The sequence below is a fragment of the Artibeus jamaicensis genome, unplaced genomic scaffold, assembly GCF_021234435.1.
Source record: "Artibeus jamaicensis isolate MK-2021 breed Jamaican fruit bat unplaced genomic scaffold, CSHL_Jam_final scaffold_537, whole genome shotgun sequence".
Taxonomy (NCBI): domain Eukaryota; kingdom Metazoa; phylum Chordata; class Mammalia; order Chiroptera; family Phyllostomidae; genus Artibeus; species Artibeus jamaicensis.
In genome coordinates, this window is record NW_026522047.1 from 66,231 (window position 1) to 82,726 (window position 16,496).

Sequence of the window (16,496 nt, forward strand, 5' to 3'; positions counted from 1 at the left end):
CGGTAGAAGAGAGACGGTGAGTGAGCATGTGGTCGCTGTCATGTAATTCAAATGAGCCTAAATGTCAGCTGGCCCCGGGGGCCCTGGAAGGAGGCGCTTTCTGTGACGACCCCCCCGAGACGCCCAGGCAGAGGGGACAGGATCTGCCTCGGCAACAGGGGGCCCATGCGGCTCGGAGGGCCCAGGTCCTCCCATGTCCCTGCAACAGAGGATGTAGCCCTGGCTCACTCTCCCGCCCGCCCCCACTCCCACAGAACACGCGGGCTCACTCTCCAAAGGGGTCGACTCAAGGCGGCTCTGGCCTCGGGGTCCCTGGGCGCCAGTGGGCACATGGGGTTTTGATTCATTGATTTATTTCTCCAAGTATTTGTCTTCGATCCCAGACAACTGCCTTGCAGATCATACCAGCAGCAGAAGTAAAAGAGCGAAAGGGAAACTCAAAGCCAACGGTTATGCCCAAAACCCAGCAAGGGCCAAAGTCTTCCACACAGGGCGGGGCAGAGGGGTCCGCACCCTGATTTCTCACGTCAAAGGTCACCCCTGCTGAGGCCGCCGACTTTATTTTTACTCCCCGTCAGAGAACACTGGGCAGACTCTGAGCATGGACCCCGCAGGCTTCGTGGGAAAGGTGTCAAGGTTTTCCTTCGTGTGCCAGAGGTGCACTGCCCCAGGTCACACAGTCTCGCTTCAGGGGTCCCGCAGGTCCTGCGTCCTCGGTTGTCATGAGGTTGCGTCCCCTCCGTTTCTGTCGACCCCGACCGAGGCCACAATGCCCGGCCCGCGGTTCTCTCAGCTGAGCTTCTGTGATGCCCCCTGTGTTTGGACAGCCTTCCAAACCCCACCTGCAACTGGGGGGCCCCCTTTGGGCCTCAAAAAGGTCAAAGCTCACGGGTCTGCTCGGGATCCCCATTGCTCGCTCCCAAGAACAGAACAGACCCTGGGGACACACAGACCCCTCCATCCCAAGGCCACGCTTCCAACACAGAGCTCTTGACATTCACACTCCTGCCTCCCTCTGGGGCGTCTGTCTTCCGTCCTGCCTTCCTGCACTTTGACCCTCCCCTTTGAGACAAAGCCTCCTCCTCAGTCTGTTCTCAGCCTCTGTACACATTCATCTGCTTTGGTAAAATTCGGAACTCAGGGTGAAGGGGTCCCTCCCCACCGATTCCACATCGCGTCGTCCAGTCCAGAGGGGTTGTGGCCTCCCCTGTTCGCCGGGCCTCAGCGGGACTGAGACACCAGGGCCACCCAGGCATTTCCGTGTCTGACCACCACGGCCGGCTCCCTCGGTTGTGAGGTCCCCGAGGTGGCGCCATACTTTCTTCTTCCCAGGTGGTTGGAGAACCCGCTGCCCTGCGTGCTCAGATGTTGACACTGTTCTGCAGGGTGGAGGTTCCCTTCCCTGATTGTGAAGTGGGGGCTGGGGCCGTTGTCCTCCGGGTGGTTTTGTTTATCTGGGAGCTGCTGCCGTCCCCACCTGTCACTCTTCCCCTTGGTCTCCCTGACGGTTTATGTCTCCTCTTCCTACACCCCTTTTTCTAATCTGTCGCAGTCAGCACTGGAGGTCAGCCGTCCTGGCTGTAAAGACGAGAGGCTGGGTGAATCTGTTGACTCTTCCAGGTGAACAAACGCATCCTTTCCCAGGGTTTCCCGGGCGGTGCAGGGGAGTTGGGAACATACGGAGTTTCCCATCAGCCGCCCGCAGGGCGAGAGCTCCCCCAAGTCACCTTCCCAGAGAATCGGCAGCTCACAGGGGCGTCCTGCTCCCCGCCAGGGGGTTCCACCCGGGTTTCCAGTTTCCGTGGCTGGAGCTGCCGCCATCTGTGGTCCAGGGGACCCGTGGCTGACAGGTGTCCCTGTGCCCTCTGGGAGCTCACCTGTCACTTGTTCTTTGGTGAAAACCAAATTTCTCTGCAACTGCGCTGAAGGAAAAGGGTGAGATTTTACATGTTGCGTCACCATGTCCCCAGCTCCCCTCCTCGGTCACCTTCACACACGGAGGGTTCAGGCCCCTCCCAGCGGGGCCCCCGCCGCACTCACCACACTTGGGCAGGCGGTCCCCAGGAGTCAGAGATGGCCCCCAGCGAGGGGCCGCCTCCCGCCAGCCAGCAGGCCGCACCGGCACACCCACCGACAACAGGGCCGGCACGGTGGTGGGGCGCAGGGAGCCCCGTGCCCTGCTGGTGGGGGCGCAGACTGACGCCGCCCCTGTGGAACAGTGGGGAGTGTCCCCAGGACCTGCAGCTGGATCTGCCTGTTCACCCAGCGAGCTCACTGCGGGGATCGCACCCACGGACCCTGAAACCCAATCCATAAGCACCCTACTCCTGGAGGGCACCTGCTCTGGGCCCCTGGGACCCCGGGGCCGGGGCGCGGAACGGCGTAGCTCGCTCTCCGGGCTCCGGAGCGTCCAGTGTCCTAGCCGTGGTCCGGTCCCTGGAGCGCCTGCCGCTGTCGGGGGCCATCCTCGCCGAGCCCCCGCCGACCCACCTGCGCCCCTAGCGGCAGCAGCAGCAGCAACGGACGCATGGTACAGACTGAGAGGAGCGGAGGACCGCACCAAGGGGTACATTTCACCCTGAGGACGTGACCGCAGTGGATGGAGGCAAACAGTGATCACGACCGCGGCCTCCTGGCACCGAAACGCCCTACCTCACCTGGGAGGCTTCGGGTGGGCCCAGGGGGACTGAGAAGCAGTCTTCAGGGGAGTAGGGCTAGTTTTTAGGGGGACATAGGGGCAGCTTTCAGGGGTCACAGGGGCAGTTTTTAGGGGGCAAGGGGGCAGTTTTCATGGAGACAGAAGGGCAGTTTCAGAAATACATAGGGACCTGTCACAGACACAGAATCCAATGATACGTGGGCCTTGTGTGCCCGGCTTGTCTCGTTCAGGCTCAAGTCCCCAGCCCCTGGGACACAGTAAAACCTGCCAGGGCCTCACCTCTCTGTGTGGCCGAGTGACACCCAGATATCGGTGTAGACAGACACGCGTGGTGGTGTTCACTCTCCTGCTCATGGACTCGGGGACGTTTTTTAAACAAACAGACCCTGAGCCCCGACCCCTCTATGACAAGGACGGCTTCTCAGTAAGTGGTGTTGGGGACCCTGGACGTCCCCAGGCCCAGGAGGAGTTGGGCCCTGACATCGCAGCAGACACGGAAATGAACGCACAATGACCCAAAGGCCTCCCTGCAAGGTCTGAACACGACCAAACCCCTGGAGGGGTCAGAGGGGACGTCTCACGACACTGGGTGGTGTTTGGGGCCCACGTGACATGGGGTCCCCTGGGGGGTGTCTGTGTGAGAGCCTCACGGATCCCCATCCCCCATGTGTGCACGGTGCTACGATGACAGGGGTCCTCCTTCCCGTGGTGACGGGTTCCAGTGCGTGTGGGTGTGCGTGTGTCTGTTGCACAGGCGGCCGCTCTGTGCATCTCACTGAGGGGGTCCGTGTCTCCCCTTAGTGAGAGGTGCTGCCGTGGACGCGGGGTGCAGGTCCCCCGACTGGGCTCCTTTCACGTTCTTCAGAAGCGCACGTGGGGTCGGTATGGGCTCGGCTGCGCGGCTGCTCGAAAATGTCAGCTTTTGAGCTGACTGAGAAATTGTCTCGTTTTCCCAGTTTCAGAGAGCACACACCAGCTCTCTTTATTCGGGAGCTGTTTAATCTTGCCCCGGGATTGTCTGGGCATCATCATTATCATTGCCTACGTGAAGAAGCCAAAAGACGGAGCATTCCAGCCCGGGTGCCGCGGGCTCCCCAGCGGTGGGCTCCCCAGCGGCGCGAGCTCCGAGCTGGAGCCGCTGTAGTAGAGTGAGTGACAGCCCGGGCTGGGGGCGGGGCAGGATGTGCGTCATGACAGGGCGGGACGCTTGCCCGGTCTTCCGGGTTTCCAACGCCCCGCCCCCATGAAGCCCCTCCCCACGCGGAGCCGCCTAGAAGCCAACGTGGTTCTTCTTCGCTGAGTACCGGGACCTCTGGACTGAGGGACGATCTGCCCCTCAGCCACCTGAAGGGTGGCGCGCTTTTTCCGACATTCTCTTTTCCTGGCTTGCTCCTGGAGACTCGCTGGGGACCCGGCGCGCTCCCCAGAAGAAGCTAGAGCAGAACAAACTCCCTACTTCCGTCCTTCACTAGGGGGTGGAGTTGTACGGGAGGCGCCCTCGTGCAGCCAATCCGCGCTAGACCGGTCTCTGGTTCCTGCCGCTATTGGCCGGCCGGGTGACCTGCGTAGGCGGCCGCGTAAGTGAAATTGCTGCACCGGCCTCCGCCGCTGTTCCCGAGCGGCGCTCGCTGCGGTCTCTGCGCTCACGTCTCCTGACTTTGTCGCTGCTGCTCGTGGACGCGCAGGTGGGTGCGGGGCGCGCGCGGAGGGCGGACCCGGATCGCGGGACCCGTGTCGCCCGGAGCTGCACAACATCGCGGGCCAAGTGCGAGCTCTCAGCGGGGGTGGGGGGGGTGGAGACCTGGCGCCTTCTGTTCCGACCCCCGCACCGGCGCACTGGGGTCCGAGGCGTTAAGGGTGCGAATTGTCCCAGCTCAGGGGCGCCCCCGCGTCCCACTCCTGCGGGACCCCAGATTCTCTACGGGAGGGGCCCGGGGCGGGGGGAGCAGAGCGCGGAGGGCAGCTGAGCTCTGCTGGTCGTCCGGTTCCTAACACGCTGGTAACGGGACCGGTCGTGGGCCGGAGGTTGGCGACCCCTGCTCTCTGGGCAGCCATTGCCCAGGCGTCCCCGGACCGCCTTCCTCCAGCCCTGCGGAGCCGAGGGTCCGTGGTGCCCGGGGCTGGGGCTGCCTCCGCTCCGCGGGGCGCGCGCCCTGGTGCAGGTGACGCTGGCTCGGCGGAACCTGAGGTGGGTCCTCAGTTTTCTGAGGGGACTGGAGAGTGTCCACGTTCCGCCCGGGCCTCGGTGGAGCCTGGCGGCCGGACTCGCTGCTGTGGGTCTGTGGGGATGTGTGCGGGCCGGGCAAGGGTGGCTCCGAGTCGGGGGCCTGGAGGCAGGATTGGATGGCAAGGAGCAGGGCGGGGCGCGGGCGCGCAGTCCCAGGTGTTGCCACAGCCAAAGCCACCCCATCGAGGATGGCGGGAGAGTTTCTCTTAAGAAAACGGTCTTTTATTTGCTAGAAATCGACTCCCGTACAACGGGGTGGACGCTTGTTTCTGGAGGACCTGGGCACGGGGTGCAGATGCTGCGGAGCGCTCCCGGGGGGCGGGGCGGGGGGCGGGCCCAGGGGTGACCCCTCAGCACCCCTCTTCCCGGAGCTGCAGGATGTCGGGAAGAGCCGAGGGTGAGCCAGGTCCCCAGCCCCTGGGACACATGGAGCGGGCTTATCAGCCCAGAAGGAGACAGGCGATGGTGCTGTGCTGGGAATCGGCCACCAGGTGCTGTGGCCTCCTCAGGAAGAGGCCGCAGGGACCAGGTGTGGCCTGTTCCCTGGCCCCACCTCTCCTCTGTCCCACCCCTTTCAGGCTCCTGTGTGTTCAGAGACTGAGTGTGAGCCTGGCTCCTCCTCCCACAACTCGGAGACCTCTTGTCTGTCCTGTGCCGAGTTCTGGGAGGGTGAGTGGGCGCAGTGAGGCGTGGGGCTCCTTGGTTTCTGCAGCTGACCCTGTGACCACCCAGCTGGTAGGAATGACCCTAAGGGCAGGTGTGACAGGTGAACAGTGTGGCCAGGGTGCCCCGCAGTCTGTGGAAGAGACTCGGGTTCTGCCAACTTGGCAGGGACCCTCCACCCACAGGCCCCTGCACTGGGTAGGGACTTAAATCCAAGCAGGGGCTCAGGCCAGTTAGAAAGGCCGCAGCCTCCCCACCACCCACGTCTGTCTCAGTGACGAGTAAGCAGCAAGTGCGGTATCTCCTGAGGACCCAGGGCATGAGGACGGGGCATGACGGGGCTTTTCCAGAATCTGAGGCTCAGAGAGGTTGAGTGACCCACCTACGGGGGCACAGCCGGGGTCTCCTCCCACCTGTGGCAGGAAGCTCTGGGCCAGGGTTTCTTAAGGAGGGAGAAAAAGGAAAAAAAGAACAAGAGAAACTCACTCGGGAGGGTGTTGCGAGTTCTGCATCCAGGGGACTGTGTGCCAGCAACACCGTCTGTTGGGGCAACTGGTTGGAGGTCAGCAAGAGTCTGGGAGCTGAGAGTCTGCAGGTGGGACTCAGTTCCCTTGGATCCGTGTCTAGAATTCTCAGGAGCACAGGCTGTTTCTCTGACGTCACATCTGAGTCTGGAGGTCGTCATGGACCTGCTGAGAAAGTACGTGCAGAGGTCAGTGGGGCGGGTCACAAGCTGTGTGCCTTAAAGATCCGAATGTAAAGGTGTCTGACACAGTTACTCGTAAACAAAATCTGACCAACTCACACACACGTCAGTCGGAGCTGGGACTGCCACACACTGTGTGACCACAGAGGGGACCCGAGTCCGTGTGTCTGTTCTTTGGAGAAATGTCTGTTCAGGTGGTCGGCCCATTTTCAAAGTCCGATGGCTTGAGGAGATTTTTTGGTTTTAAATGATCTATGTTCTCTGTCCATTTTGGATGTTAACCCCTGGCTGATCCTATCATCAGCAAAGACCTTGTTCCATCTTTAAGTTGTCTTTTCGCTGTTTGCTGGTTCCTCTGCCATGTAGACCATTAGTTCCACTGGCCCCCTGGTCAGTCTCCTCCTTTGCTGCCCTCCCCAAGCAGTCGTGCCCGAGAGGTGGCGTGAAGGGCGGAGTCGGAGGGCCTGGGTTTCTGCCCGGGTTCGGTTTGGGGCTTCACCTTTGCCTCATTCCCCAGCCTGTGGTCCTTCTTGTACACAGACAGCATCAGGATGTGACCCAGCACGGTCCCATGCACGTGTGTGCAGTTGTCCCAGCATCATTTGGAGACATTGTGTGTCCCCCATTGTACGTTCTCGCCTCCTCTGTCATGGGCGAGTTGTCCGTGTAGGTTTCGCTTGTGTCTGACTGTTCCGTCCCATTGACCTGCTCGTCTGTTTTCTGCCAGAGCTTTGACATCAGGGGTTGCAATAGCTTTAATTTTGTTCTTTCTGTAGATGTTTTATTTTGCCACGTGGTGTCCTTCGTGGTTCCCTATAAATTTCAGGATACTTTGTTGTCCTTCTGAGAAGAAGGCCATCGGCATTTTGACAGGCACAGCCTGAGTGTGCGCTTGGCTTCAGGCAGCAAGGATGGTGTGACAGTGTTGCTCCTGCCGACCCTGAGCTTGGCGTGTCCCCCATGGCGTGTCCCCTACATTTCCCTTCTCGGTTCTCACGGCCGTCAGGGTGCAGACTGTCCACTCTTAGGGTGCATTTGTCTCCAAGTGCTTTCTGCTTTCTGATGCCGGGCCAGTTTTTCATGAAGAGTAATTCCTGACAGTGTAGTCTGTGGGACTAAGGATAAACATTTTCAGCGCTGGCTGGTGTGGCCCAGTGGTTTGCGGTCCAGTCTGCGAAGCGAAGGGTGGCTGGTGGGTTCCCAGTCTGGACACACACCTGTGTCGTCGGCTGGGCCCCCAGCGAGGGGTGTGCCAGTGGCAGCCAATGAGGGATGTTTCTCTCCCTCTCTTTATCCCTCCCTTTCACTTTCTTAAAAAAAAAAAAAAAACCTTAAACAAACAAAAAAAGCTCAGGATATTTGGTATACAAGGAGGGACTGGAAAACTACCGGGAGTTCCCTTCAGGACGGCGGGCCCCTTGTGGTCCAGCCTCCCTGACTAGGCGAGAGTCCCAGGAGCCCCTCTGCATCAGTGACCAGCTGGCGTTGTTGTGAGAGGCTGTGTCGGGCCTCAGTAATTTTTTTTTGAGGACTGTTCCAGAGCATTGGCCCAGTTCACGACGGCCGATTTACCAGCCCACCTGCCCACAGCAGGTTTTGACCCAAACCCACAGAATGTATTTTTCTTTCCCGGATGAACAGAATCTCCAAAGGGAAACATCCCGACATGTAAGATGAGAGACAAAACGGCAGAAGCACTAAGAGGCGTCAGAGTCCCCGAGGCCAGAGAGTGTTCAGGGATGTGGAGGGAGGTCCCCAAGGGTGTCCCCATCCAGGACAGAGCATTTGAGGGTGACTGAGGGTTAAAGGTGTGAGAATGAATACTCAGTGTTTATAAGTAAATTCTCTTTCTGGGTCGCCCTGTGTACATGCAGCCAGACGCATCCACAGGTGTCCACAGTCACAGGAAACAAAGGATGTAATTACCATTGTGTTATTTAAGTTCCATTCTTTTACATTTTATATTTTCAAATGGTTTATGATAGGAATGAAAAACAATAAATATCCTCCAGAATATGTGCAAATGTGTTCTCCACTTTGGAAACTTTCAGACTTTAACACCATAATATACTTTGTACTGTTTAAATACAGTTGTCTCCATTTTCCCTGAACCACTCACCCCCACCCCCACCCCTAAAACATCAGATCATTTAAAGCACAGGGTGCAAAGTCCCTGGGCTTCTGCCCTGGGAGGGGCTGAGCAGGAGGGAGGTGAGGGGGTGGGAGGCGCTGGCTGCTGTGTGGAGCTCGGCCTGCAGGGGGCAGCAGCGGGATCAGGGACTCAGAGCACAGGGCCTGCCTTCCTCAGAGGGTGGTCTGGGGGCAGGCACCTGGCTGGGGCAGGGAAGTGTGGGCAGGTGGAGGGCTTCTGAGCAGGTTGGCACAGGAGAGCCCGGTGCTCCCTGCTGGCCAGGAATAAGGTACGTCCATTACAGCTCCATGTTTCCTGGCTGACTTCCATGGTGGGATCCAAGGTGAAGAGACGCCCCAGGGGACATTTGCAGAGGAGGCTCTGGGGTCCCCAGGGATGGTGGTGGTGACAGGGCCGGGCCTGGGGAGGCAGCCTCTCCATGTGGCATTCTCCTCCCCCTTCCAGGTGGTCACTGCTCCCCAGCCCCTGTCGGCCTCTCTCTGTGCACAGCAGGTCAGGATGGTGCGGTGCCTGGTCCCCCATCTGCCTGCCCTCGCTGTCTGCCTCACCCTGGTCCAGCTGCTCAGCCCCTGCTCAGGTAGGACCTGCCCTGTGTCTGTGTGTCTGAATCCCTTACCTTTGGGCCCAGCCAGAACCCGGGACCCCTCCCACCCCTGCATGGCATGTCCTCACTGCACCTGTGTTAGGACCGAGGTCCCCTGCAGGTGTGTGTCACCTCCCCTCCCTTCCTGGGACATGCCCTGGCCGTGCTCACTCTGACGGAGCCCACCCCCTTCTGACAACCAGCTGACTTTGCTGTGGTTGGACCCCCTGAGCCCATCCTGGCCATGGTGGGTGGAGACGCTGAGCTGCCCTGTCACCTGTCCCCGAAGAGGAGCGCTGAGAGCATGGAGCTGATGTGGGTGCGACCCAGCCGCAGGCAGGTGGTGCTCACGTACGCACACGGGCAGGAGGACACGCCGGCAGAGGAGTATCGAGGGAGAACTTCGGTTTTAAGAGAGGACGTCACTGCGGGGACGGCTGCTCTGCAGATTCGCAACGTCACAGCCTCAGACAACGGGACCTACGTGTGTTACTTCCAAGACAGAGATTTCTCTGCAAAGGCCCAGGTGGAGCTGCAGGTGGCAGGTGAGCCTCAGGTTTGCTCTGGGCTCCTCTCTGTGGGCCAGGGGGGCAGAGGCTGCAAAGCTACCCCGGAGCAGGTGGGGCTGCTCACCAGCAACCGCCCCACCTCCATCTCTGCTACTCTGAGACCTGTGACAGACCCAGGTGTCCGCTGGGGTGACTTCTTCCTGCATTCAGTACAGAGTCCCCCCGTGCCACCCACCAGTCTCAGCAGGGAAAGGAGGTCAGGGACGGGGAAGATGAGGACACCTCCCCCTCAGTGGGAGGCACATGGGTGTTTGGGTTCAGTGTGACCCAGACACTGGTCGAGGGTCCCCCAGGTGTTGGCTGCTGTGGGTGCAGGAGGCTGAGCTGCAGGGACCACACCAGTGGGGTCCACGTCCCCTGCCGAACCCCCGGGAACACACGTGCAGTTGATCAGGCTGTGTCTGTCCTCGGTGCAGGGAGGGAGGACACTCACCTGGGGACGGGGACGCCGGGGTGTCCCAGAGAGAGGGCGTCAGGGAGCACTCTGTGCGGTTTGGGGGGATGAGGAAGCAGCGCTGTGCACTGGTGACGACGCTGTCAGGATGGAACGGGCGTGTCACTGGTCACTCTAGCTGGCACAGGGAGGTTGGTCACTGCACACGGTTTGTGTTTCCTCTGTGCTGTTACCCGACCCTTGAGTGACCTTGACGTTGCCCTGACCCATCTCAGTGACCGAGCGCCTTGTCTGAGGTGCTCATGTCCAGGCACCTGGGCTGCAGTTTGCATTCCCTGGACACAGCCCTGCCCTGTGGCTTCCAGTGCAGGGGGCCTGGTAGGGCATGGACAGTGCGACCCCTGGCCTTGAATCCCACGGCCACCTCCTCAGCCTGCGGTCCCTTCCTGGAGACCACTGCTCCTCCAACAGAGCTCTCCTTATAGGACTTAGTGTTTCAGGTCCTCACAGGGCTTCCTCCCCCTCCTTGTGTTCAGGGGTGGGGACAGGTGGTAGTGAGTCCCCTCTGTCTGTCCCTGGGTGCACCGTGTTCTGTTGGAAAGTCCCCCCTGCACAACCTCACTGCACACACTTCTGGGGGGGTCCCTGCCGGGGGAGCCCAGCAGCCTGGCAGTAGGTGCAGCCAGAGCCTCCCGAGGGGACTTGCACACAGGTCACCGCTCGGGGGGCCACCGTGTGTCTCTTCCTGCTCACGGGAGGGCAGGGCCCCCACAGGACAGGCAGGGCAGATGGGGCAGTGGGTGGGACCCCCTTGGGTAAGGGGCACCACCTCCATGCTTGCCCAGGGTTGGGCGAGGGGCTGTGCCTGGGACCAGCCTGTCTGGGGCATGGGGGAGGGGAGGCTGGGGCAGTCTGTAAGGGGACTCAGGGGTAGCAGCCTCCGCTCTGGCCCAGGTCCCCCTGGATCCAGTACGAGGGTCCAGCCATGGTCAGGCAGTGTCCCCATCAGGGGTCAGTCTGCTGCACAGCACAGGCTGGGAACAGCTCCTGGTGAGTCCCTGCTGGACTGGTCAGTGTGGGTGCCCCTCTCTGCTGTGGAGACCCCACCAGTGAGGAGGGCTCCCTACGATTCAGTTCACTTTCCCTCCCCAGCACTGGGCTCCGATCCCCACATTGAAATGAAGGGCTACGAGACTGATTGGGTCCAAGTGAAATGCACGTCTGCCGGCTGGTACCCGGAGCCCCAAATCGAGTGGAGAGTCGCCAGGGGACAGAGAATTGTCCACTGAGGCATTGGGTGAGGCTGCAGACCCCCAGGGCCTTTATGCAGCCTCAGCCTCTGTGATCCTGGAAGAAGGCTCTGGCGAGGGGGTCTCGTGTGTCATCAGAAACCCCCTGCTGGGCCAGGAAAGGTCAGCCATGGTTTCCATCGCAGGTGAGTGCTCTGCCCGCTGCCTGGGGCTCCTCGGTGCAGCTGGGGGAGGGCAGAGTGGTCTGCTGCTGGCCTGGGTCCCTGTGGGACACAGAGCACACGTCGCAGGGACCCAGGGCTTGTTCCCCTGAGTTGGTCTATGTCACAGACACCTTCTGAGCACTTCTTGTGTGTCACACACGGTGCCAGGCAATGGGACTTGGGTACAGATGGTGAAGATCAGCAAACTCACTACATGAAGGGGGAATAATAGGTACAACCAAAATCTCAATGAAAGAGCTCATATCTTTTCAATATAAACAACACAGTAGATAAAAGAGCAAAAACGGGAATTGTCAGTTCACAGAGAGGTGAAACTCACAGGACGATGCCAAGTCTGACAACAGGGAAATAATTCCACCTGTGAACAGGCAGCAGAAGTGAACACGAAGTGGCGGGCGCCCTCTGCTGGCGGGTGTGGGGAGATAGTTCCTCATGCACACAGGCTGCATAGGGGCTGATTTCGGTGCAAACAAGATAAAATATAGTTAGTTTTTAAAATTTACTGAAACCGGGGTGGCACTCATCCTGTGTCAGGCAGTGTACAAGCATTAACTTAATGCTCTCACTGACCCGGATGCCAGCAACAGATGGTGATATCATTAGTTTAAGGTCACAGTGCTGGTCAGGCAGGAGACCCAGGACTGGAACCCAGGCCCTGCAGCCCCAGAGTTCCGTTCTTCATCACCAGGCTCTTCTGACTGGGGGGCAGATGATTAGTGGGGGGGGTGCAGAGGCGACTTCAGTGACACTGCTGCCTCGTACCCGATCTGATCCCATGGGGGAGGCAGACGTTCCAGGAGAAAGGTACTTACTGGGTGACACTAAGAGTTCTGGGCACTCTGGGGACAGGCAGGTCATTTCAGGGGCTGACGCTATTCCTTGGCAGGCACCTTTTTCAGGAACGCAGAGCCTCGGAGAGTTATTCTTGTTGCGCTGGTGTGCTGATTTTTGTGGGGCTCCTGTCGGGAGTGTCGTGCTTTCGGTGGCAATGGTGGAAGAAGATCCGGGCCCTGTTCCAGAGGAAGGGGAGAGAGCACGAGCTGAAAAAGAGGCCACGTGGGCAGAGCTGCAGCGGGTGGGAAGCGCCCAAGGTGAGGCCCAGCTGCAGGCGGCCACCTCCTCCCTGCCCAGCCCACACCCACCACCCGGATCCTCCTCTGTATCCCCTGACGGGACTGTATTTTCTATTTATTTGCAGAGAAGCTGTAGGACGAGCCCAGTAAGTCCCCATCCCCCTCCTTGCTGGTCCCTAGATTGGGCAGCTCAGCCTTTCAGGCAGGATGCACTCCCCTGACTACAGCCTGGAGTGGCCGTGCTAGTGAAGACCCCCCTCTGCTGGTCTAGACCACGGGGTGCACATGGGAGTTCGGGGGCAACGGGGCTGGTATGGTTTCCGGGGGCTGCAGAAACGTGCTCCCCAACTCAGGGTGAAAGACACGGAACTGACCGTCTCCCAGATGTGGAGGCCGGAAGTCTGATCCAGGTGTTTGGTGGGGTGGGCGGGGGCTGGCCCAGGTCCAAGGGGTCTGGATGCGGTCCTGTCTTGCTGGGTCCAACCACAGCCCCCGCCTGGGACGCCCCTCGGAGTTGGGGGCGGAGCCTGCACCTGACCCCACGAAGTACTTTCCCTGCTGCCACACAGCCCTGGCCGACCTGTCACAAGAGGTGGCATTTCCCCCGAAGTGATTGGGCAGGGCCGCGGTGCAGGCCCCTGCCACCAAGTCATGGCTTTGCTCTTCAGTTACAGGGAGGCACCCTGCCCAGGGCCATTCTGCCACTGACCCGGGATGTGGGGCGCAGCTCACCAGCCCCTGGCGCAGAAACCACACCACTGCTGGAGCCGCAGGGCACGGCTGTGACGCCCTCTGAAGACCCTGAAGCCAGCAGGTTCGAGCTCCAGGCAGTGGTTCCTGCAGGGGGCGGGGCCTCCCCGGAGCAGGCGCTGCAGACCCAGCTGCCTCCAGGGACCTGGACCAGGCTGGGGCAGGAGCCCTCCGTGCCCCAGAGCAGGTAAGGGTGTCTGGACAGGTGTGACGGCAGGGGCGCCTGCCTGTGTGGAGCACGTGCCAAATGCATGCAGAGTGCCGTCCTGCGTCCCCTGACTTCCTGTCTGAGTTTCCCAGGTGACCGCGATACAGCTCCACAGACCAGGCAGCTTAAACAACAGAACGTTACTGTCTCCGTGTCCTGGGGGCAGAGTTCAAGTTCCCGTGGCGTTGTCCCTGTATGTGTGTCCATGTCCCTAAACGAGGGCACCGGTCTTGTTGCGTTAGGGCCTCATCTCCACAGGTCACATCTGCCGCGACCTGGTTGCCTGACTAGGCCCCATTCCCGGCTGCTGGGCTTAGGACGTCCACATCTTTGGGGGCATAGTGCTACCCGTCACCGCCCCCACCACACCTGTTGTCCCAGGGAACCACGCAGACCCAGGGACCCTGCTCTCCGAGGGTCCAGCGCTGGGAGGGGGCTGCCTGGTGTAGGCCCGACTTCTGGGCCCTGACCCCTCAGCCTCCACCGCCCACCGGCCTCCCAGGTCTTGCGGCCCCAGTGCCTCCTCTGTGCCGTGTGTGTCCTCCACTGGGGGTAGGCCCGGCGGCCATGAGTGACAGAGGCCGGGCACACACACAGCACCCTGTGGCCCTGTGGGACAGATGTGGGCATCATGTCCAGCCTTGCCCGGGAGAGACTCACTGTCCTTTTTCAATCGAGGGGCCGTAACAGCTGAGTGCAGCTTGACAGGATGAGCAGACATCCCCTGCATGGCCCTGGGGAGCTGGACCCTTCAGGAAGGGGGGACCGTGTGCACAGGGTCTCAGAAGGGTGCAGAGCCTGTCCAGCGTCCAGTACAGGCTTGGGTGTCCCTCCAGGGCAGGGCAGCAGGAAACCCAGTGTTGCCGGGGCCCAGGCAGTGTCCTGGGGGAGTGTGACCCAGAGAGCAGGTGGGCTGTGACCCCTGCTCCTGAGAGGCTGGGCCACGTGCCCAGACAGACAGTGGGTAGCAGTGTGGAGGCCCAGCTGCCCCCGTCCACGGCGGCCACCCCAACTCGGGAGGCTCTGTTCCCGCAGGAAGCCGCCTGCTGTCTCCTCTCAGAACTATTTTGTTCCCTTCTCTCCACAGCAATATGAACAAAAGTACGTTTTGAAGGACGGGTCCCCTGAGAGTAGATCACCCGAAGTCTTCCTTTATAGTGACCGTTCGGGGGTGTGGTCAAAACCCAGTGTCCTTCCTCCTGGGAAGCGGGACTCCAGGCCCGCAGGAAGCTCAGGGACGTCCTGTGGGCATCAGACTTGCAGCCCGACACTCACTGCCCACATCAGGGCACACGGGCCTCCCTCCGTCCAGTGTCAGTTCTGGCCGTGAGGACGGACGCAGGCGGCCCCGCGTTACTGCGCATCCACGGGTTTGAGCAGGGATGTGAGTGGCCAGTGGGAAGGCCTGGGTGACCCTGGCCTGGTGAGGCCCCGGGGGCTGCGGCGCTGCAGTCATGGGACAGGAGGGTGCGGGTCTCCTGCAGCTCAGGTGACAGCCAGGTGCTGCTTATACTCTGGCCCTCTGACAGCTCAGGGGGACCCCCCACGTGACATCTGAAGGTGGGGCAGTCTCAGCCCAGCGAGGTTACAGACCTCGCCCTGCTGCCCGCACAGCCCCTCTGGTCCCGCTGCACAGGAGGGGGCCGCCTCAGAGGACACGTCACCCCCAGGGCTCCCCACCCTCGGGCCCCCAGGCCCTTCTGCCAGACTCACTGGTTCCATGTGAATGAGCGTTGGGCCTGTCAGGAGCCCGGCCAGGTCACGTCCTACTGCGCTCTCCTGTCCCTCCTGCGAGGGCAGCCTGGGCGCCCAGGGCCTCCCCCCACCCCGGGCCTTGGTCGCCAGCTGGACACTCACAGTGCACAGCCCACGCCACACCTGCCTTCCAGGAACGAGGCCAAGTCTCCCTCCTTGATTTTCTTTTCTCAGTCATGAACAGGATCTACTTCGAATTCGGGCAGGAGGTTCTCAAAAGTCACTGGAGGATGTTCATGAGATTGGCGGGACTAGAGGAGAACAACATTGTCATTTGTGAGCACGAGAACCCGGGGAACCTGCCGGAGCAGCACCACGGGATGCTGCTGTGCTGGCAGAGCAGCTGGGGTGTGCTGCGACCCCCCTCCAGGCTCACAGCAGCCCCTCTGTGAGATGCAGCTGTGGGAACATCTGGGAAATACTATAAACAAGCTGGCTGCGGAGGATATCTCAGGGAGTAAGGATGCAGAGCCCCGAACTAGTCAGCAAGGGCTGTGAGACAAGTCAGTCCGTGAGAGACAAACCAGCGGCCACTCAGCTGTCACTGGGTCAGTGGGGCAGGGCATGGGGACAGTTACTGTCAGGTGCCAGCTATAGAGGCCTTTGTACAGTACTTTAAGTGGTTAATTATATGTTTTTACTAACTTTCTTTGCATACTGAGATTTGTATCTTAAATAGTATTTTCACATGCTTTTATACTTTTTTTCAGCAGTAAAATTTATATTCTAAATCGTGTTTTGTTGTCATTTCTGTTGCGGGAACAACTTTGGGTGTATTGTTGTTGGGAAGCGACGTGCACAGAGTCATGGGAACCTTGGGTGTGGTTTGTGGGTGCAGGGCCCGGAAACAGGGACCAGAGCTGGGAGTGGCCCGTTGTGTGTTTTCTGGTGTCCCCAGGGCCTCTGTCCCTGGGAATGACAGCACCGTCCCTCCAGCGCTCCCCTGAGAACCCACCCACCCTGCCCCTTCTCACTCACCCCGAGCAGCACCAGTCCTTGGAGATGCTCCCACACGGCCCCGCACTCCCGTGGGGCGCCGAGCACCCTCAGCCCCCATGTGGTCCCTCAGTGACGTCACTGCCACTCTAGCCTGCTTCTCCCAACCAGAACCGTGGGTGTCATCCCCACAGGCATCTCCCTGGGCCCCCTCACCCCAGGGTGTGGTGGTCCCATGGCCCTCCCCAGACCTGTGTGCCCGGCCCCCTAGGCCCTGCCTCCACTCACACTGCTGCCCGTCACTGACTCAGCTCTGTCCACTCCGGCTCCCTTCCTGCCTCCGCGAG

General features: G+C 60.6%; 3 protein-coding genes across 3 annotated transcripts in view; all 3 read left to right on the plus strand.

The window, feature by feature from the left end:
- Positions 1–3,849: 3,849 nt before the first annotated feature.
- Positions 3,850–16,496, plus strand: part of LOC119057533 (butyrophilin subfamily 3 member A2-like) — a 33,998-nt gene continuing 21,351 nt past the window's right edge. The window contains exon 1 of the mRNA XM_053658086.1: positions 3,850–4,344. The gene's annotated coding sequence lies outside the window, so the exon portion shown is untranslated. The remainder of the gene's footprint in view (positions 4,345–16,496) is intronic.
- Positions 8,786–11,330, plus strand: LOC119041980 (butyrophilin subfamily 3 member A2-like). Its single transcript, XM_053658091.1, has 3 exons — positions 8,786–8,984; positions 9,194–9,535; positions 11,106–11,330. Exons 1-3 carry the CDS (start codon positions 8,906–8,908, stop codon positions 11,240–11,242), a joined length of 558 nt encoding a protein of 185 aa, XP_053514066.1. The 5' UTR covers positions 8,786–8,905; the 3' UTR covers positions 11,243–11,330.
- Positions 12,416–15,943, plus strand: LOC128625769 (uncharacterized). The gene is made up of 3 exons (XM_053658240.1): positions 12,416–12,586; positions 12,728–13,437; positions 15,388–15,943. The coding sequence occupies exons 1-3, from the start codon at positions 12,416–12,418 to the stop codon at positions 15,491–15,493; spliced, it is 987 nt and encodes a 328-aa protein (XP_053514215.1). The 3' UTR covers positions 15,494–15,943.